This window comes from Xenia sp. Carnegie-2017, unplaced genomic scaffold (genome assembly GCF_021976095.1).
Source record: "Xenia sp. Carnegie-2017 unplaced genomic scaffold, XeniaSp_v1 HiC_scaffold_24, whole genome shotgun sequence".
NCBI classification, from domain to species: domain Eukaryota; kingdom Metazoa; phylum Cnidaria; class Anthozoa; order Malacalcyonacea; family Xeniidae; genus Xenia; species Xenia sp. Carnegie-2017.
This window is the reverse complement of record NW_025813487.1, coordinates 12,176,573-12,200,251: the sequence shown is the minus strand read 5'-3', so window position 1 is coordinate 12,200,251 and position 23,679 is coordinate 12,176,573. Positions and strand designations below refer to the sequence as shown.

The 23,679-nt window shown below is 34.7% G+C and overlaps 1 protein-coding gene across 12 annotated transcripts in view; it reads right to left on the bottom strand.

Moving 5' to 3' along the window:
- Positions 1–23,679, bottom strand: part of LOC124450437 (receptor-type tyrosine-protein phosphatase S-like) — a 49,995-nt gene that overhangs the window by 10,129 nt on the left and 16,187 nt on the right. For 8 of the 12 annotated variants that reach the window (XM_047001106.1, XM_047001095.1, XM_047001097.1 and 5 more), the window contains 16 exons: positions 9,832–9,970; positions 9,147–9,461; positions 8,620–8,910; positions 8,480–8,552; positions 7,937–8,234; positions 7,795–7,858; positions 6,452–6,542; positions 5,699–5,910; positions 5,089–5,192; positions 4,702–4,789; positions 4,410–4,477; positions 3,484–3,517; positions 2,452–2,549; positions 1,976–2,092; positions 1,335–1,483; positions 120–261 (listed from right to left, as the gene is read on the bottom strand). In XM_047001106.1, the coding sequence (XP_046857062.1) occupies positions 120–261; positions 1,335–1,483; positions 1,976–2,092; positions 2,452–2,549; positions 3,484–3,517; positions 4,410–4,477; positions 4,702–4,789; positions 5,089–5,192; positions 5,699–5,910; positions 6,452–6,542; positions 7,795–7,858; positions 7,937–8,234; positions 8,480–8,552; positions 8,620–8,910; positions 9,147–9,461; positions 9,832–9,970 (2,283 nt within the window). Of the gene's footprint in view, positions 1–119; positions 262–1,334; positions 1,484–1,975; positions 2,093–2,451; positions 2,550–3,483; positions 3,518–4,409; positions 4,478–4,701; positions 4,790–5,088; positions 5,193–5,698; positions 5,911–6,451; positions 6,543–7,794; positions 7,859–7,936; positions 8,235–8,479; positions 8,553–8,619; positions 8,911–9,146; positions 9,462–9,831; positions 9,971–11,047; positions 11,338–13,400; positions 13,686–13,844; positions 14,148–15,300; positions 15,593–15,800; positions 16,278–18,730; positions 19,041–23,679 lie in introns of those variants that run through there. The other 4 variants (XM_047001098.1, XM_047001104.1, XM_047001105.1 and 1 more) reach the window with 4 other exon arrangements.

The window sequence follows — 23,679 nt, the reverse complement described above, 5'->3', positions numbered from 1 at the left end:
TAGGACATGCTGTCTGCAGCACCTTTATACATAAGCACTCTCGCCCCACACACACACAATGATACCCACTAAAGTACTGTATGTGTAGAGATGTCCCTATTATACATTCATTGACATACCGCTGTTTGCACCATGTTTATTCGCCGCGATCTCATCTCTTTCACAAAGCCAAATACATCAATATTTGTTTCATAATCATCATCAAGATCATCGAGGATTTTATCTATGGCAATAAATACTCCAGTACGACCAACACCAGCGCTATAGGAAGAAAGCAAACGGAAAAATTTACTAGTATTAAAGACATACAACCTGTAACGTATCAATGACCTAAAATAATATTATCCATCCACTAAAACGAGCTCATGTCCCACACAAAATCAAGTGTTTATAAAACTGGGAGAAGCACACCAAGTGGGAAATTTTGGCAATTTCAACTTCTGCTACAACACTGAACTTTCACTGAACTTCCACTGAACTGCTACGACACTGAAATTACACTGAACTGCTACGACACTGAGCTTCCACTTCTGTTACGACACTGAACTTCCACTTCTGCTACGACACTAAACTTCCACTGAACTGCTACGACACTGAACTACCACCGAACTGCTGCGACGCTGAACTCCCCAGACAAATAGATCTCGTGTACTATCAATAGTAGCTTACTATGACTTCACACGTCAGCAAATACGTAAACAATAAAACTATGTTCATGCATGTCATTAGTGCAAGCTTTTAATGCATGCATTTCAATATACTATAAATAGTCCAGAGAGAGAAGAGGTTTGAACCATTTCAAACCGTCCTCCCTCAACTAAATCCTACACTGGTTGCCAAGCATATAAAATTCCTGACAAAAAAAGGCAAAGACAAATAGACAACCGTAAACAGCAACAACATTCAATTCAAACATGAGCATCCCCAGGTACAAAATCGTCTTGCATTCATTCTTGTTGGCAACATAGTCAAAACTATTGCAGCGAGGAGAAAGGCTAGTACTTTAAACTACACATCTTATCACTAACCAACAATGCATGATTATATTAAGAATAACTACACATGTTATCACTAATGTACGATGGATGATTATGTTAAGATTTACTACACATGTCATCACTAACCTACAATGAAGGATTATTTTAAGATTTACTACACATGCAGGACCGAAACTAGAACGTTAATTTGGGGGTGAATATTCATATTTAGCACTGCCCAACTGGTTTTTGTTAGCGATTTTATTTTCAAAAGAAATCAGCAGGACAGAACCGAATATATGAATATTCACCCCCCCTCTCAATTAACGTCTAGTTTTGGCACATGTTATCACTAACCTACAATGGATGACGGCAAAACCGGCTTTTGTCTTGTGATAAGATTTGAAATGCTTCCTGAATGTCAATAGTTGTGTTGGATGACGAGGCACGCCATAGTCCGGCCATGAAATGTAATGAAACTGCTGAACTTTGTGATGCTCACCATCCTATGACAATAACAACAAACACTAAAACTTAAAGGTAAAAGATAAAAAAAAACATCAGCGTCCGATTTGTCCCTTCGTCGCGTGGAACGACCGACGACATTATTCCTTTAACAATAATTTCAAAGTGAAAACAAAGAATAGATTATTTGACAAAGTACGGCACAGATTGTGATTGATACATTCATAAGGGTTCACTCCAAGCTTATTACATATGGGTCTGTCAGCAATGAGGTCGACACACCATACTTCTGTTGCAGAACAAGGTAAAAGATAACGTGGACAACGGCAAAATGAAGGTAACCGTTAAAAATAGAGGAAAATTCTTTCATAACGATTTATCTCGCAGTCTTTCAGTAGTATCAAGAAAGACGTCTTTGTAAATTTCTGATTAATTAGTGCATACACAGGTAAATCAATAATAAGAAAAACGACCGACCAAAATTCCCTCTTACACATGCAGCCTCATGGAGGTTTGCTCTAAGACTGACTTACCTTACTCACTACTGCAGACCTCAAGACGTAATCAGCAAAAGCTTTTGTCTTGGTGATGGTCACCTGGATCGTACCGTATATCTTGGATTCATCTGGCCAATACTTTTCACATTTCACCTGAGAGGAAAAGCACGATGTATGTACAATTTGAATCATTTAATTCGTTATCACGATTCAAAATGACACGAAAATATTTATTCTATTAAATGAAAGTTCTCTAAAACGGTAGTTATTTTTTGCCAGTTTGATTCTCTAACTGTTGGCGCTTTTATGGAATGTAAATTAAATAATTTATGTCGACACAATGGTCCCACCAAGTGTAACCATGTATGCAAGTTTTAACCAGATTCGGACGGATGAGTTTAAACAACACCCCTGTTCTAAACTTTTAAACTAAATAAAGCAGGTGGAAGAGTCTAAACTCGTCAGACCAAACCTACTGAAAAAAAGCATATGTATGGCCACACTGTTCAAACCTTTCCCATTTCTTTTAATGTCGTCAACATCACAATAGTTGGACACTTGTGTTCGAATATCATCCTCCAAAAGTCGTTGACTGTTTTGGGTTTGGGTCCTGAAAGAAGGAGAACAAAGAGAAGGAATTTCGTTATAGCATATGGACGATAAAATGTAAGTCAATTTAGTTTGATAAAAATCGAAAAAAGTATAATGATGCATGGTCGCCTCAAGTTCTTTCGTTCTCATTTAACGAATTATTAATGTACGTATTTACCTAATTAGAATTTAATATTCAAATTTAAAGGTTGTATTAAAATTAATACGACCTTACAAGTCGCATGTACTGGTAATATTAGCTCAGAATAAAAATTATACAGAAGAGCCACTCAGGTGTGCACCGCATCCTTACGGCCGCCATCATTCCAGCAAGATACTTACGGTTTTTCACTTTTTTCCAACCGCTGCAATTACAAGACGTCATTTCTTCACAATGAAATTGAAAATAATTCAATAGAAGAATTGACGTTCGGTCATTTTAGTGGTTGGGAACAAGTGAAAAGCCCTAAATATCTTGCTGGAATAATGGCTGCCTATATGCGCGGCACAACATGCGCGAGGACAAAAACATCAAAGGCTCCGATACGAGTGACCCTTCTGTAGATTCCACATTCTGTGGTATTACAGACAATCCCGAATGTTGGTTTGAAATAATAAAAATCACCACATAGTATTCCAAAAACACAAAAACATTTAATTTACACAATACTTGACATTATGTGAAACACTGGCTAAAGCATTTTGGCAAACATAGTATTACAATGCAAGTTTTACTCAACCTCCCTTGGCTTTTGTGTACATTTGATAACTAAGTAAGCTCAGTAACATGGTTTTCTTATAAATAATGTCTAACAACAACGCAATGATAAGTAACTGCATATCTTTTGACACTAATGTGGTACACCTTGAAATTATCGAATAAGCAATCATTTCGTATACAAAACCTCCTTTCGAACTAGAAAAGGCACGTACGATAGTACCTTTTCACATACCTTGGGTCGCGATGTAATAATTGTCAGTTTTGCCCTGAAATTTAAACGTAGAAACGTTAAACAACAATTGCATGGAGTCTATAGGGCTGTTTACATGATCCCGGCTAGCCGAGTTTCAGTGAGGCGTGAAATGATTTCGAGATATTGAAAGGAGTAGAAACTTCAAGCGTAAAAATTACAACTATTTGTTTAAGCACCACAAGTCATTCCTGTTGTAGTTCTCAAATTAAACCAAATTGGTTGTTGTAATTTTAAATGTTTTGTGTAGTTATTAAACCAGAATATTGTGAAATTGCCAGAGAAGATTTATCTGATGAAGAGTATTGAATCTTTTCCATTTGCCAAAATCATTTAACGCTTGACTGAATCCCGTCTACACGCGGGCTCATGTAATCAGCCCCTATATCAGTAAGCAACCATTCACTGACATTATTCGAACGACAATCAACATACAGGATGTGCCAAAACAACGGAGCCCACACAAATAATTATGTATCTATTAAAATGAAATCTGCACAAAATAATTTAGTCTGCAACAGCTGTTTGTTCCGCCTGGTTGATTTGTTTACACGCTAGTCTGTCAATGTTCAATGTAAATCACAGAAAGTAGGATTACGTTTTTGTGGCCGTTTTAACATTGTTAATGTCGCTTTGATTTTACAAAGATTTAGCGTTATAAATTGAAGATGAAAGTACGTGTATGACAGTACGTACTTTACCTTGCTTCAGTAATACTGTGTACAAACTCTATGAAATCCCAGAGGTGCAGAACTGTCAAGTTCATCCAACAGCATGTGAATGATATTGTGATAGTATTGTGTATAGTAACTTCGGCACATATAAAATTAGTTTGTGTGGGTTCCGTTTTTCGGGGGACACCCTGTATATGGTTAAATTAATGAACTAAAGCTTTGTAGAACACTTACGTCGACAAATGAAGCATTAATATAGTCAGCCTTTTCATCTCCGGAGAGTATCACACGAGAATGGTTGTCTAAATGAAACGGCCTTCTTTAGTAATGCATGGTTCTTAGACTAATAATCAATATCGCTCCGTTTATATTAGTAGTAAGATTTATTAGTCAATAATCTTACATCTGACTGCATTTCAATCAGTTTTTGTCATTATGGTATAGTTTTTTCGTCCATAATCTCACACATGACTGTGCTTCCACACAAGTTTCGGAATACTCAAAGTTTCTTGGCTAATAATCTTACATGTGACAGCGTTTCCATATCGGTTTTTTGAAGTATTGTGAGGTTTCTTCGCGACATCCCAATTGGACATTTGACCATTTGGTAAATCCTGTAAAAAATCAAAATCATTTAAGTGTTACACCAAATGTGTGACAGTGTCAAATAAAACGTGTGAAAGTTTGGGTAGTTTGATTGGACAGACGATTAACTGTGACAACGGAAAAATTTCTTATATTATGTGATAAGAACTTGCAGTTTTACGTACTTTTTATATACGTAAGTAGATCGTTTGTACAATTACTACGAGCTTTCAATGATAAGCTCGCGTCTCTTACAACGAAAACCTAAGTAAAACCTTTCAATTAAATGCGCATGCGCTTAACTCAATGATAGCTGGTGCAACATTACCTCGAACTCTAACTTTAGTTCCTTCATGTTGTTATGCTTCAGTTTCCTCACGTGTCTCTCGAACATTGCTATGGGAATTGGTTGACGATCCTTCGCGGTAATAGCTTAAAGAGTACACAAAGGAAAACATCAACAGGAGAGAAAATAAGTATGTTATTATCTTTAAACAAAGAACGTCATTTAAAAAGTTTACAAGCGCAATGAAGAGGGTTTACTCTATTTCAGTAACAAATGTAAATAATTTTGCTTGAATAAGACGTTAAGAATGTGAAACTAAGTTAACACAAAGGAAACAAAGAAACACACATGAAAATATCTAAATCACACACATGGAACTAAAAACACACATGAAACTAAGCAACGCACATAAAACTATAAGTAAAATACATGAAAATATTAACACACCGTGAAACTAAGTAACACACACAAAACCAAGTAACACGTGTGAAAATTGACACATGAAATTAAATAAAACACACGAAACTAAGTAACACGGAGTAAAGCTCTAAGCTATTGCAGACAAAAAACTTGTCATCACGAACAGCCACAAAAACGTGTTAAAATACACAACACACAAACTGATGTTGCCAATCGATTTTATAAAGATTACCAGCATTGTTCTCGTAAACTTTCTCATCATTCAGGACAAGAACTGATTCATCCTGACTGTTCATTGGGCTATTGATGTTATCAGGGGTGTTGATATTTCCAATGTTATGGCTTCCAACAAATACTTGATTCATTACAGATGGTCCGTGATTTCTGACCTTTTCTACATTTGATTTTTTAACGGACCCAGAACGTTTCCTTCCATTACGCCGTCTAAGAGGGGGAAATTTAAAAGGTGTTGATACCAAACGGAAGCTGAATTTTAATTCTGGAAGACGGAAAACTGGTACGTAGTTATTTAATGTTGGAAAAAAGGTACGTAGTTATTTAATGATGGAAAACTGGTAAGTAGTTATTTAATGTTGGAAAACTGGTACGTAGTTATTTAATGTTGGAAAACTGGTACGTAGTTATTTAATGTTGGAAAACTGGTACGTAATTATTTAATGTTGGAAAACTGGTACGTAGTTATTTAATGTTGGAAAACTGGTACGTAATTATTTAATGTTGGAAAACTGGTACGTAATTATTTAATGATGGAAAACTGGTACGTAATTATTTAATGATGGAAAACTGGTACGTAATTATTTAATGATGGAAAACTGGTACGTAATTATTTAATGATGAAAAACTGGTACGTAATTATTTAATGATGGAAAACTGGTACGTAATTATTTAATGATGGAAAACTGGTACGTAGTTACTTAATGTTGGAAAACTGGCACGTTAAAAAATCCCAAAGTAATAATCATACCTTCTAATAAACAGAATGACGAATACGATGAGAATAATGACCAAAATAGCAGCCACAACTGCACCTGCAATAGCTCCAGGATTTCCGCCGCCTATAAGATGAAAATGAATGATAAAAAACAAAACGCAAAAAGAAACATTAAGTGTACAAGGGGTGAACAAAAATGTTTCTATTCTTCATCGCTTTGATTGGCACTATTGTAACGCATCATAAAATCATTGTAAACATTTTTCATAATTTATCTCTTAAGTAAAATATGGTTATAATTTGCGCTTTTGGAACAAAAATGGCGGCAAGATACCCATGTGACCAATTCTACCCAATCATCTTTATCATAATGCAAAATGCAGAGAGCAATACATGTCCCAAACTCTTACAAATACAGGGCTCTGATCCCAACTATAAAGAAAACATGGCTACCTAAAGGTATGAATAGATAACTTGATATTGCAGTAGATTATATTCATTCGCGTGTGTTCCAACATCGCAATGATCACAAACGCGCAAGTGGAGTTGTATTAATATATCTTACAACTAACTAGGTACATGTGATGCAACGGCCAAAGTCCAAACCATTTGCCACTTTTAAACATTATGGAGAACTTACAAGCAGAAGTAAATCGTTCGATAAAAAATAAGTGAAAGCAACAATTGATGTCGAGCTTTTTAAATGCTGCAAAATGGATTAAATGAATGACCAACGAAGCCAGTCAAAAACATGACATGATGTTCTATACCAAAATATGCGCGAAACATTATTTGTTTTAGTTGCTTCGTCAAAGTTATTGTTATATATCCTTGACATCTTAGTTTGTTAATTTCTAATTTCAATGTTTTCCATTTCTACACATGTCTCAAATTTGACAATTTAAAAGTCTTAGACGATCCTTTTCCAATGGGTGGGGTTGAGGGTTAGCACTTTTTACTCCCCCTGCAGTTTTTTGTACATTGCGTGTACATGCTATTGATTATAAACAGAACATGCAATTTCTAACACATTACATATGTCTGTCATAAATTCTTTTTCCTTCTCCCAAAAGCATGAAATTTCATACAAATGACCTGGAAACTTTCAAAAAATTATGAATTGAAGTAGTAATTGGCTTAACCATCCATATCTTATGCAGGGTAGTTTATTTTTGAACGCAATGCAATTGGAATACAGATGTACAAAATCCTTGCGTCAGTTATTTGTTGAATTTTTGCTGCATCATCAAACAAGATCACTATCCATTATGAAGAATTTTCAGACACTTGGTAAAAGCGAACTTTGCAACGATCTTGAAGCATTACACTTCAGACATCCATAAATTTCACATAAGCTATTGAAAGCAAATACAAACCTGTTGATTTCCGCTTTTGAGCAGTTGCTACCACTGGACTCCAGTCAGTGGAATAATAATCCGCCTGAAGCAAAGAGAATATTCATATGTGAATAAAAAATGTTGTTATCAATGCAGGTAAAAAGTATTGAAAAGATCGCACCTCATCGTTTAAGAAAACGCGTTGAAATATTCTGTAGTTAGTGCCGGGCTTCAGCGGGCCATTATAATAAATTTTACCATTAGAACGCCGTCTTCTTGTCCCTGCAAGACTTGTGTTTCCGCTATCCCCAAGTGTGAACTCAGACTTAAAATTTCCGCGAGACATTACCGCGGCAATATACGGCGTTGGTTGCGCGGAGGCAATGGCCTCAGAATAAGTCACTAAGTCTGTGTTTTTGAAGTTAGAAGGCAATAGATTTTCTTCTTCGCCATATTCCATCACGACTACGAAAAAATATCTGCAAATTGAAGGCAAAACATTTTTAAAAACACACACCCACCCTCTGCTTTTGTCAATTGTTCAAATATATGTTGTACATCTCAGCACAGCCTAAAAAAAACTGAGCAGTTGTTTACACCTCCCCAATCCTCTCATTAAAACTATTGTCGTAAATGTACTTGAGCAAAGAGCTCAATAAAAACTCAAAAAATAGTTCTTTGTTCCTTACAGCAAGTAAAAATTGACCCTGAGGTAACTACAAACCGATATTCCAAAGTTGGATTTTGCAACAAATAAGTCAATGTATTTCCATGCGTCGTGGGCTGTTCAGGTGCCACTTAAATTGAAAGTAGAATAAATTTATCATCGTAATCGAATATTTACTTTAACGATAAACAACTTACATCCATTTGAAAATGCCCATGTACTATTGCTGTAAATTCCAGATCCCACTATCGTAGACGCTAAAACGCGAACATAATATTTTGTCCCTGGTTTCACATTATTTATGTCCAAACGCTGTTCCGCGATGGAATAGTTCATTGAACACGTTTCATTCTCCAATTGCGTAATACAAGCAGTGTAACTGACTATCTTTCCATTTCTTTTCGCTATATCAGGTGGCTTCCACGTGACTGATAAAGATGAACTGCTGATGGCGAAAATGTTAACATTTAAAGGTGGACCTTCGGGAACTGAACAAAAATGAAAAACACATTTTTTAAAGATTTATCTAAAACAGTAAAGAAATTTAAAAAAGAAATCCTAACCAGTGTATTGTCATTGCTAACTTAAATAAAACACAAAAGAAAAAAAAACTGACGCAAGAGTCGATTAGCGAAAGATTTGAGTTTTCAAAATTCGTGCACGATAATAAACCATCAATGCAAACAAAACCGATATGAATGCTCAAAAAAAAATATGAACTCACCATCTTCAGCAGTGGTAAAACTAGCTGTAATTGATCCACCAAAACCTTCAGAGTTGCCAGCGGTTACATTTATTAAATACATTGTGTAAGGAATAAGATTCTCTAATTTGTAAGGTTTAATTAGAGTTGCTTCCCAAGTTTTATTAAAAATAACGACAGTATCCCTAAGCACTATTAATCGAACTTTGGTCAGAGGATTCAAGATATTTGTGCCAAGTTTCACACCAGTGACTTCGGGATCTTTCCAGGATATCTTGAGGTATCTTGATGCAACTTTATTCGCAGTAAGATTTGTTGGTTTGTCTGGTAGCATGTCTGAATGATAAAAGAAAAAAAAACCAACGGTAAACTTGGTATCATTGCATTTTGAGATTGATAAAATCATGTGATAAAATAGAATAATTCGTTTGAGTTTCATTGATTTCAAAAAAGTGGAACATCATTATGCTAAGTAAAAAGTTCGGAAATTGTGGAAAAACGAAACATGTAGTGCAACACTGAAGTCTGAGATCGCAATGTTAAGATTTGCCTTCTTTATTTGTTGTTTCCATGGGAGATGTATAGAATACCTCAAATAAGAAATTTCCACGTGTTTAGTTAATTTTAAGAGCAAACATGTTTATATATAGTATATTAATACCTCTTTTACAGAGCAAACCAAACCAGACATATTTTCACTTCTTACCTCCCCCACAAACTTCAATTCGTAAACACGGTTTACCAATAGACTTCGCCGGAACTATTCGTAAACTTTTGGCTTTAATGCCACGAGAGAATTTCTCTATAGCTACATCATTGTAACCATTCCAATTTCGTTGTATAATCTGAAACAAGAGAAAATAAAGACTTATGTATTTGGGTAGAGAAAGGTTGAGAAAGTTAGAGAAAAGTCGGGTTTTGTAGACGCTCTAAACGGGATAATGGCTTATGGATCTTCTCAATATCTTTTCAAGGCCACAAACTGCAATTTAAACTTGAAGATAAATCGCAAGGAACGAATCTGTTTGTTCATATAGCCACAAACTGATTGTTAAAGTTACAATCTTGTTTCAGCCAATGATTAATTAGTAAAGTTACCAAAACGAAATTTGGAGATAGTAGAATTCTTATAAGAATAAAAGTAAATTGAAGATGACCACCGCTAAGGATGTCAAAACGTCAGTCAACACTGACACCAACAGTCCTCATCAGTAATGCACTAAACTGAACGATATACATCTATAAACATAAAAATATGTAGAAAATTAAGAATTCAGTTAACTTACGTGTGCATTGTTAACTTTAATTTTTTTAATCATTGATTTTGAAATTTATCGTTAACTATTTAATAATTAGATGAATCGCTCTCCATTTCCATGATTCTATAGTTGATTCGGGCAAATTCATGACTACCGCTAAGGTTGTCATAACGTCAGTCAACACCAAAGCCAACAGTCCTTCTCAGGACTCTACTAACCTGGACGATGTACATCGAAATACTCCCAAGTTAAAACCACTTACTTCATACTAGTTATCATAAAGAAAAAGGTTGTAATAGTTTTCCTTAATCCTTAAATTTTGGTGCGTATGCAGTAGTTTTCAATGTTCGCATTGAAAAGTAAACGACTTTTCCTGAATGCACGTTTAGTTATTTCAATTAATCTTTGTTTTTTTTACGCTACAAAACCTTAAAGTTGTTAACCCTCTCTAGAATTGTTTTCTGAAGTAAACAATCAACTTTATTGTCAGAAACCTAAGTAGAACGCGAGATGGCGATGTAGGAAGCCATGTTTTTCGCAACTTGCTATCTATATCTTTACTATATTTACTATTTTTGAGTAGAGTAGCCAGTAAAATTAAAGCATTTGCTATAGAATACTGGTATGATTCTACAAAATAAAATTAGAAAAGTTTTTTGTTACCTTTTTAGATTTTTCAGAGTTCCAGTTAACACCGTCAATGTTAGTAAGCAAGTGATATTCAGTTATAAAGTATGAACTTGAACTGTCACCAAAGATTGCGATAGCGTTAACTGTATAAAGACTTGGGAAATTCAGCTGAAGATAATGATTGCCATCTGCAGCAGGAGCACACCAAGAACTACCACTGGATATTCTTGCAGCTTTTGCACTATGGTCCTGGGTCGAGGCAGTAAACAAGGAGTCCGGGAACTTTTGTGTGTTTTGTAAGAGCGGATCATCACAAACATGACCTGAGGTGACAAAATATTTATTGAGTAGATGGTTTGAACCCGGGAGTATCGTTACATGTTTGTAATGTGGATCGTCCAGTTTAGTAGAGTCCTGAGAAGGACTGTTGTTATTGATGTTGACTGACGATTCGATAACCTTAGCGGTAGTCAGAGTCAACATAAAATTTAATATTGTGATAACAATAAATTGTGTGATATGATGGAAAGCAATGACACAAACCCATACGGTTCTCCATAAACGAAAAATTGCAAACAACAAAAAAAAGTGTGTTGCAAAGATAGGCCAAGAGTCGGTGAAATATACTAGACGAAACAACAAAACACAATCTTTTAAACAAAGCGTTCGACGTTTCAAATACAATTCCTAACATTATAAATATCACTTGATTTCGATCTTCTCATTTAGCAGACGTTGAAACTTGACGAGTAGTCTATTTTATCGTTACTGCGTAAAAGTACTATTGATAATGCACATTTAATAAAAACGACAAGTTTTTTTAAAATAAACATGTTTCAACATCTCGTGATGTCATCTTCAGTATTATAAGAAATATTATGTATGTGACGAATATATATATAAGAGTAATATGATACTGTGATACAATTTTTACACCTATGTATAGATTATTATATTAGAATGAATTAGTGGTTAGACTTAATGATGAAAGTATTTACAGGCTGAATATAGTAATAAATTGAAAAACTTGAACTTTCAGATTAGGGTTATTTTTGTTAATGTGAAGTGCTTCTTCGATTTTGAGTGCGAATGTAGAATCTGCAGTGTCGATGATTTTAAAGCAAGAGGGGGATTAGTTAGTTTTGCATGAAGGTGATTTTAAAAGGTGTCGAAAGATATGTGTGTTTTTGTCATTTGTGGTGTGTTCCCTGATTCTGGTGTAACTAGTAACTACTGTAACTAGTTACATCAACAAACAATACACGAACATTAAACTTTTTTTCGAAACTGAAAAACAAAACCAACTACCTTTTCTAAACATTTTATTAACAAAAGCACATGACACCTATACAACGTCAACGTATCATAAACCAACCTACACGGGACTATTGACGAACTACTTCAGTTTCACACCACTTTCATACAAGACTGGATTAATACGCACACTTGTAGACAGAGCATACAAAATTAACAACACCGACAATGGCTTTCTACAAGACCTAAAGAATATCACATCTATTTTATTACGCAACTCTTTGCCACTACACTTCATCAACAAAACTGCCAAACGATATCTCTATGACAAAACTAATACTAACTGCAAAGCAAACACCAAAACATCCGATATAACAACCACGACTAACAACAACGAACAGTCCATAAGAACTCTTTACTTTAAACTACCGTACATCGGACATTATTCACGACACACACAACGCAGACTTACAAACATCATCAAATGCTTCTGCACTGACATTAACATCCGACTAAGTTTCCCTTCCTTCAAAATCAAAACTACTTCTCATTCAAAGATCCTATCCCTGATTCTATTAAATCCATGGTGGTATACCAATTCGATTGTGCGGGATGCAATTCCCGATACATTGGCGAAAATTCCCGTCACTTATCCTCCGGAATCAGGGAACACACCGCAACTGACAAAAACTCACATATCTTTCGACACCTTTTAAAATCACCTTCATGCAAAACTAACTGTTCACCCTCTTGCTTTAAAATCATCGACACTGAAGATACTACATTCGCACTCAAAATCAAAGAAGCACTTCACATTAAAAAAACTAACCCTTAATCTCAACGTTCAAGTTTTTCGTTTTAACACTATATTCACCCTGTAAATACTTTCATCATTAATTCTAACCATTATTTCATTGTAATATAATAATCTATTCATAAATGTATAAATTGTATCACAGTATCATATCACTCTAACATATAACATACATCTTATTCCTTATAATACTGAAGATGGCATCACGAGATGTTGAAACATGTTTATTTTAAAAAAACTTGTCGTTTTTATTAAATGAGTGTATTTTATCCTAAAAAAATATTGAGATATCAAGCTTTATTTTTTCCCGAAACTTACATTTTAAAATTGAATACTCGGAACAGCTAATACTTGGTGTAACCGTACATAGAAATGAAGGTGCCACAGTAGCTCTGCAGTTTACTTCTCCAGCTTTGGACATTGAACTACCGGAAGTCTGCCCCCTTATTTGATCGGCTTTAGGGTAGCCAAGAAAATGACAAACGTTATCTTTGACATTTCCCAAGGAACTTTTACAGACAGCGAAATCCCCGTCATCTTTAGTAAAAAGTTTTACAAAACCTTCGCTGGGTAATGTCGACTGTGATAACTGGATATCTTCAACTATAAAAAATCGTAAAAGATCATTAGTTGATGAACATAACAAGTTGATGAACATGAATATTCTCCTTAGTGATCTTATTCCGGCAGACATTGAAGTATAACTACATCATTTAGTTCTTCAAATCAATCAAAAGCACTTTACATTTCCACATTACTTACTGCAAATTTCATTGAATGACGTCATGGTAGAGGTACATTGATATTCAAAGTAAAGATATTTGTCCAAACCAGGACAACTTTTTGAAGGGAAAAGATTATCATCGACAGTTACATTACATTCTCGTTTGCCATCACAAAGTCTTTTTAGACGACATGTAACATCAACACTACAGTTGTAATAGTAACTTGAACCACAAACATTTCTTTGGTTCAATCCACGATATTCTGCAGTCTTTATTACCATATATTGTCCTTTACGACAGCTGGCGTACATTATTTTTTGTCGAGCGCAAGTCACGGAACCTATTGAAAACACATAAATTGTACAAAATGTTAATTAACTTAATAGTGGCATGTCTACAACACTACATTAACAAGTCATAAATGGTCAAAAAACAGGGCTTAAATAAGTCAGTAACCCCCTTTTTCATGAGCTTATACACTGGAGCGCTTAAACACGTGAGGGGGGAGGGGCGATGTATAGACTATATTATACTGTTGTTATCTACACAGTAGTTTTCATGTCATAAATGTTGTGATAATAAAACCCATCACTCCATATAAAACGCTTTAGCATGCATTGGGGTGCACCCTCCCCCCAGTGCTAAACCTGATGCTGACAATAATATAGTCTTAGTTAGGACCTTGCTCTTCGGGCTTGTGTATAGGCTTGCATGCAAGTGGGCTCAATTACAGGCGGACTTATAGCTACACTCAGTGGCTTAATGGTACAAATTGAAATAGACAGTGCCATTGGACAGTGGCAGGCACACGAAAATTCTCAGAAGAGTGGTCAGAAGGGAACTAGCTGTGCACTTTATCACAGTAAGTTTAATAAGCGCTGCATCATACTTAGCTTAAAATGCCAATGTCCTGTTTTTCAAGTTGGGCTTTTTAGACAAGTCAGATGATTTTGAACATTTTTGCAACATAATTTATATGTCAAAAATTTCATGTGCCTGGATTTTTTCTTGCTCAAAGTTGATAATTTTTTGCTTAGCTGTGACTACAAAAACTAGGACGAGAGTCCCGATCTGCCATCAAATCGGGAACACACGTTTAGAAAACACTATAACAGCATAGCTTTCTTGTCCCATTTCACATCGTATTTTGTTTTCATTTGCTTATATATTATAAAACAATACATTACAAAAAAAATCTGCTTATATAGGCCGTTTTCTACACGATCCTATATAAAATATAGTGCAGCATTCACAATCGAGTACCCGATTTGATGTCAGTTTTCTCATACTGGCGGTCAAACGTTAAATCTACTTAAAATCACCAACTAAGAGGGCCGAAAAACCCGCTAAGCTCAAATTTTTTTACTATAAAATCTATTGCAACGGTGTTTAAAATCGTCCAAACTATTAAAGTAACCTGAATCCAAAAACATGACACAAACACTTCAAATTTTAAAATAGAAACAGTGAAATATTTTTGTTATATTTCCTACCAAAATGAAATATTCTTGTTTTTTTCATCTCGACAAGACGCCATTCTAAGGTATGGATCAATTCTTTGTTGGATTCTCGGTGAATTATGTTTAGCAGGTTTTAAACAGCGCAATTTATTTGTAGCCCTTTCGTACCGTATTGCTAAAGCACCCATAGTAAACTGGTTTTAGCCAGTCAATGGAAATTACATTAGAAAGACTATAGAAGATCATATTCTTCTATTGTATTAATTAAATCACAAGAAAAACAAGTCTATAGAAGATTGTCACCTGACATCATGGCCGACATGTTGGTGTACCAATAAAAATTATTTTTATTTAATGAAGTTCCTTCTTTTTGAATACCAATATAACCGTTTCTTGTGTGCTGAGCTGATTTCTCATGTTTTCCGTAGCTGATTTACCATGTTTTTTTAATTACTTGTGAATATTTAAAATATTTTGATGTGTTTTGAATTTTGGTCGACCGAAATATGAATTAAGAACAAAATAACACTTACCGAAATGAAATTGCTTTTTTGGTGCAGAATTACAACCAGCCATTTTCAAATAAGGATCAACTGCTTGATTGTCTAGTAGTTCTTTAGAAGTACGAGGTCTAAAACATCGAAATTGGTTTCCATGTCTGTCGTACCGTATTTGTAGACCTCCCCAAGAGGTTTGGGTTACAGCATTGTTGTTGACACAAACATCGTCATTAATGTTGCGTGTATCAGTGTGGATATATAACATATCAAGTTGATAACCAGTTCCCCATTTATAAACTCCTTGAAGACAACCTGGTACGTTCAATTTCAATACGGCACCATTATCTAGAAATTTGAACTGAGATGCACGATGAAGACAGTTGTCGGAAAGCTCCAAGAAGTAAAGTGTTCTTTCTCCCCCAGATCGTGGTCGATGTCTTGATTGTACTTTCTTTGTATCATAAATACACTTTCCTGTTTCAACATGTTTCAAGAAAAATCCAGCAGTACCTGAGAAAAAAGAAGTCAACACGTAAATGACTGGACATAACTTTTTCAAAAATTCCACTATTTCAAGAAATTATAGTTTACAAATATCAATTAGGCCGCTTACGGACGAGAAAACTTTTTTGACATATATTTATGTGGCAAATGTCCGTCTGTTAGGGACTTTTTAGCAAAGTTTTCTTTGACAAATGCATTTGTTCAAAAGCTAGCATGTCAGCTTTTGAATAAATGCACTTGTCGTAGAAAATTTGCCACATAACTGATTTTCTTCCTCTGTAAGGTGTACAAAGATAATATGACAAATCAACGAAATCTGATAAGTTGATACGTACAGACGATCAAAGAAAATTCGTCACATAAAAATTTGGCCTTAAAAAGTTCGTTGCCCGAAGACACAGGATAGCAACTATTTGTCGTAGAAAATTTGTTCGTCTGTAAGGTGCTTTAATAAGCCATAGAACAAGAGATAAACAAAAAAAATTTTGCCAACAACAAAGCACATGTAACACTATAAATTCAAAAAATCTAAAATGATTATATGCTTTGTATTCGAGGGGAAGGGGGGGAGTTGGGGGTTGAGCACGTAAGTTGATATGTTACGCCAGGGCGTAGCCTTCTGACCTTTTAGAAAATTTTAATTCAACAGTGACTCATTTCAAGAAAAAATAATGAAAAGCTCTTCGTAGCAATGAGCATTGGAGTAGGGGGCTTAGCCACTCCATATTAATTATTGGAGGAGGGTGGGGGTTACAGCCTCTTTACCACACATTCTACAGCCCATTATACCCACTACATGTCAGGAAATCTGCACAGATACATTTGAATCATATTTATACACAACAGTTGACTACTTTCAAGATAAGATGTTTATTTATTGAATCCTTCATTATGCAATTCTTTGATGTAATGGGTACTTGTATGGACTATGTCATATAAACCCATATAATTGTCTTGTGGGTCTATGCAATATGGGTCTGTGAAGACAATATTGCTTTATTTGACCTGACAAGATCTCTGTTCTGAAATTATCTTTTATAAAATTTATAACATTTTTGCTAGAAGAAACTTCACCAAAATACAAGCAAAATATGCAAAAGATACACTACTGAGGCGACTAAGCTGTAGTTATACAACTCATTTTGCAATAGCATTTCGAATGAGATATTTGTGAATTGAATCACAAAGTGAATTAAATTTTGTATAGGGGCACCAGGGGGGGTAAAGCCCCTGCCCTTTTCTCAGAAGGGAGGCAGTGCCATCCCTTTGTATTGAAATAGCAAAACAACAATGAAAGAGAATGTTTATTCATAGTCTATTTTGAGTATAAAACATACATCATACATATCTACAGAGCAGTGAGTGGACTCTAAAGAATCATGTAGGAATCTTTTGCAATTTTTTTTTCATGAGTTTATTATGTTAGTGATTAGACAACAGGCATTGCTAAAATTCAAAATGGGGACTACTTGACAACATGTTGCAGACATTGGTACTCATAATTTCTGAAATGTGCCCCCCAACCCGCCCACCCATTTTATGTTCCTTCCAATGCCCCTGATTTTGTTAAAGCAGTATAATTTATGCAGCAGTTCAAAAGGATGTGACATAATCTGGAGCAAATTTTTCTTCTATATTGCATAGACTCACACAAGAAGTATGGTATCATAGGCTAGTATCGCACATCTTGTTACCAAGTTCTAACGTTGCCAAAAAACCATAGTGGAACTTGTATACATGAAGCTATCAATACTTAATTTAAATTTCTAAAGGTTCGTGAAATTATACATATACAGATTTGTTTAAAAATAAAAGTTTCTCCGGATTTTATAAATGATTTTATTGCGCTTTCGACTAGGTGCTTCGGTGCTGAAGGCTCGAAGCACCGAGTCGAAAGCTCAATAAAATGATTTATAAAATCCGGAGAAACTTTTATTTTTAAACAATATAATGCCTGAATTACCAATCTTTAAACTTATATACAGATTTATAATAATGTTTCGAATTTTCCAATACAAGACTTCACAGTAAAACAATTGTAATTGTCGTATAGTTGAGAAGAATACATTAACTACGACAAATTGCAAACCACAAAACCCAGTTATACAATATACAATACCTACACAGACTGCGCGTGTCTGATTTGTTTTACGAAAAAGGCAGGAGAGGTATGACTTCCTTACAAAACATGCACACATTGTGTAAATACATTTGTAATGAAAGTGTAAACAAAAAACCCAAACAAAGCGATAAAAGATTAAATCAACAGATAGCGATGTTATCATTCTTTTACATCATCGTATTAAATTTCGATAATTATACATTAAAACATGGTCAGCGAGAAATGTCTTTCGAAAATTTATCGACTTACAAGAAAAACAACCATCTCATTTTCAATGAAATTTAAAAACCCGAAGGGCATACCTTGATTTCAAAAGCAAACAATGGCAAGCTCTTACCTTGTAAGAGAAAAGCGAAGTTATATACCAGCATCGAGAACCAGAATCCTTTGAATTTCATGGCCGTGTAGTGTTTCAGCTTTCAGGACATGTATCAACCAAAATAGGCCGTCAGACGATGTTCTGCATTTACAAGAACGCTGACCCATACGCGGAAGTAAAGAATGTCGAAGTCATCATGAAAAAAATGAAAATACAAGCTTCCTGGCCATGCATATATCTTGTAAAAGCGGATGTTTTAATGTGAAGTCAAACGGTCAATGATCAGTGTGACGTCTATAAAAGAATAAATTACCATATTAGCAGCTATTGGAGACGATAACCATGGCGCACTGTTGGTATCGCGAACACAAACCTCTAAGTATTATTTGTAAAGATGAATATTAGTAAATATCATTGCTCTTTACAAAGTAGATTTAAAATCGTATTCTACTTTTACCATAATTCATAGCGAAGATCCACTCAGTTTAGAAGTGTTCTACAAGTGCTATGTTCTAGCAGTGTCAAGCATAGTGTAGGGAAAATCACATGGGTGTAGTCATTTTGTGACGATTGTGTTCATTTTGAAACCTAATCCATCTTGCAGTTGCGAGTTCAAATTAGTAAACATCAGTCTGTGTGAATTGAATACGCTTTTGATCAACGTATTTGATATTAACACAAGGGTCTCGAAAGTGGGGGCAAGTTTAAGAGCCTGAGTTCTTCAGGATGCCACCATTCATGTTTACTGCTTAAGTCTGCTTGAAAAATTGTTTGAACTTGTACTTACAAGATATTTCAAAGCTCTGAAAGCCTGTTTGAGAGGCTCTTGATCATGTCAACAAAGTTTTTAAACATATCGAAGGAGCAGCTAAATAAATACAATTGTCTCAAAAGGTGTGTAAAAGTGTTGGATAAGTGTTGGATAATTGTTGTGAAATAGCGATACGTGTTTTGAACGGCAACTGAACATTGATGAGTTCAACCAGTTTTACAAGAACCTGAATACATAGAGAAGACTTCCAAAAACAAAGGAAAGATTATGGGTGTGCGAAATTATACATACATTCATTATTATTATTATGAGGTACTCATCTAGATGATTAATTAATGAGATCGCAATTTACAAACCACCTCGATCAAAGTGAAAATGATAAAGACACAAAGGAAGAACAAACAGATAAACATAAATGTAGACACATTGGTGGAGAAAAAGGTTGATAAAATGGAAGACACAAAGGCAGACAAAAAGAGAGACACAAACGGAGACAAAAAGGTTGGCAAATCGTAGAAATAAAGAAAGACACAAAGTAGGACACAAAAGTAGACAAAAAGGTTGAAATCACAAAAACATTAATAAAGTTGTATTTTATTGTCTCGATTTTTTAAGCACTTTTTGAAGAATTTCTCAGCAATTGAACACATTGTGACATTCAGACTCTTTTTGGAACATAATGGATTCAGCATTCCACATTGATAACTGTAAAACAGGAAGTAAAAGCTTTTTAAATTTTTCTACGTTAGTTAGAATGATTTGGTATCCACCGTATCCACAGTGAGTAATGGACCCGATGACATGGTGTACTTAATGTAAGTTCGCATGTTTTAAAATAAATTCAAAGGGTACCTGAAAAAAAAAAGTGAAGAAGTTTACCGTGACTTTAAGTGAACATGCAAAACTCCACAATTTCATACCATTCATGGGAACTTTCAAATATCAACTTGTAAACTATAAAATAAATGTATAAATAAATTTCACCAACAAAAAACATATATATGTTTACATGAACGCTAATCAAAGGCGTTTAGTTCTATTTTAACTATATATGCAAACTGGATAAAAATTCGTACTAACCAAAATGAAATTGCTGATTATCTTCATGTTTACAATCGTCTATTCCCTCGTAGGAATGAGGTTTTATAAGTCCAGGAGGTACTACACATTTATTAAAGCGTGAAATTAATAGTTCACCATTAACAGTTAGGCGTGGCAAGGTCTTTTGTGTTCTGGTATATCCCCGATTAGTCTCTTACTGTGTCTTCTCCAACAAGACAGCCTGGTCTATTAAGTTTTATTATGGAGCCAGGCTGTACAAATTTAAACTGTACTCTTGAGTCAAAACAATTGTCATGCAGTAAGATTCAAAAAACTTTAGAATGCTGAAATCTTTCAATACAGGAAGAAGCAGATTCCTAAGAAACTAGCCATCTTAAAATTCAACACTTGAATTGAAACCAAAGACGCAAAATCGTGTGTTAAATTTTTGACTTTATTTCAAAGCCTTTGTCGAGCACATTAAACCCACGTCTTTTGTCCTAATTCAAATATAGAATTTTAAGATGTCTGTTCTCTTCGGAATCTTCTTCGTCCTAATTTTTAGGCCAGAGGGATGCTGTGTTGGATTCTGTAAAGACGACTGGAGCCCCTAAATTGCTAAAGGTCCCATTTCTTTCGATTAGAAATCAAGGCTATAGCCAGAATTGATATTTGGGGAACTCATATTAATTTATGTAGGTATGCATGTTATAAATTGTAGAAAACTATAAATTACATTGTTCTCACGGTCAGTGAACAATAAAATATTCGCAAAGCGAAAGTAAAAAAGTCCAGCAGGCTACGCTGCTAAATATGACATGTGATTGACTCTAGCTAATTCTAATATACGCAAATAACATATTGTTTTTTTAGAAGTGTTTGGTAAGCATATGAAAAGTCCGGTAAGCATATGAAAAGTGTATACGTAGCTATGTTTGTAGAGGTAGATCGTCCAGGCAAGGAAAGTCATGAGAAAGACTGCTGGTGTTGATATCGACTGACGTTTTGACAACCTTAGCGGTAGACGTCTTCATTGCTAAGGTTTTAAACGTCAGTCATAATCAACACCAACAGTCTTTCTCATGACTTTATTAATCTGAACGATCTACCTCTACAAACATCTAATGAATAACGATACTCCCGGGTCCAAACCATTCTTTTTAATGCTTTGTGTATGAGCAAGCCTTAGTTGGAAAGTTTTTTTTCTTGTTCTTTTAAAAGCATCTTTTAATACATCTTCATTACATATGTAATTAATAAATTCCTCAGATTCTGTTGTGCTTCACACCATAGAATATCGTAAACGATTTAGCAAAAATAGTTGTTTTGATACACTATAAACTAAAAAATTCTCTCATTTGAATCCATTCTTTGTCATTTCACTTCGCTTCCTCATCTTATTTATTTTTGTTGATGGTATATCTATCTAATGCATTTCACCATTTATTGTCATCAATTTTTTTCACATTTACATAAGACAAATCATTATCATCCTCCATTAACGATTGATAATCATCTTCTGTATTCATTTTCGATACGTCAATTTCTTAATATCTTGGATCAGCAGTTACTGTTAATGACTCATTATCTGACATTATCATCTTCTTAATTCATGTTTTGCAAAGCTGATTCTTCAATAACTCTATCGCTTCTATAGATAGTAAAAAGATTAAGAAAAGGGAGCAATTGCTGGAGTTAGCGTAGCGAAAATAACGTGCCATTTTTGTAAATGCTAGCTAGGCTTTTTAGAACAGAGGAACATGAGACCTTCGCTAATTTTAAAGCTCGTGATACATGTCTTTGACACTTAACATAAGTTACATGCCATATAAAAGTTTACTTTTATTATTTTTCATTCATTACATGAGAAATGGTATATATGTGAACTTTCTTCAGTCTTGATACGTTTTATCTTTGATATTGACGTAAGGCATATCCATTAAAGACTGATAATTTTCTTCCCTGTCCATTTTTGATACGTCTAATTTTTGATAATTTAAGTCATCACGGTCTGTCAAAGCCTCATTATCGTTTCTTTTAGATATGTCGGATAATTTCACTTCTTCATAGGCTCCATTGTTTACGTCTGTGCTCTCTATACCAGGGGACTGAAGTTGTTTATTTTGTTTATTTTTGTTGTTCAATACAAAACGTCGACGATAAAGTAGAATAATTGAACAGAAAGCAATGATGAGAATGATTCCTGAAATGACGGCAGCCAAAATGATGTACCATTTTGTCGTGGCTGGGATTTCTAAAAAAAGTGGAAAAACATAGAGGCGCCGTTATTAAAGTAAAAAATTTAGGACAAAAAGACTTATCACCAGTGGAACGTAATAAAAAGTCAATTTCAAAGTTTAAGGTTTTATAAAACAAGTAAGAAATGAATAACATAAGACAAGTGATTACGAATGACATAAGAATAATAAGACAGAGCATGATGTCAAAAATTATTCAGACCAAAACCAATGTTATCTTCCCAAGACATAATTGATATAGTACTAAAAACAAGAGAATGGAAGGCATGAATGACATAAAATTAAGTACAAGACAAGTAAATGCATAAATGAGGCATAAGTAAGACAAGTGAAAACAAATTGACAGACATTAAACAAAGCAATGCACAAAACACAGCTGTGATCTACTTTACGAATGGTTGCCATATAAGTATTCCACAAGAGGTGCGTAATTGTGAAAATCGTTTATGTCACATGAGCAGAGTCATATATAGACAATTGAATGGCTCGTTACAGTGAGTTTAACAAAAAACCCTATACCTGTGTTTTGTAGTGTTTTTGCTGGAGGACTCCACTCAGTAGAATAAAAAGAAACCTGAAACGAAGTAAATACTTATAATGAATTAAAAAAAGTGCTGATAACATTGCACATAAAATTTGACAAAGATTGATCTCACTGCTTACCTGATCATCTACGAAAACTCGCTGGAAAATTTTGTAACTAGTGCCTGCCTTCAGAGGGCCATTTTGGTGTTTTTTACCATCAGAGTGGCGTCTTCTTGTAACAACTGTGTTTGCAACATCACCAAGTGTGAACAATGACGTGTTTTTTGTAATGGGAAAAATTACTGCAGCAATATAAGGCTTTGGTTGTGCGGATGATATGGCCTCAGAGTAACTCACTAAGTCATCATTTT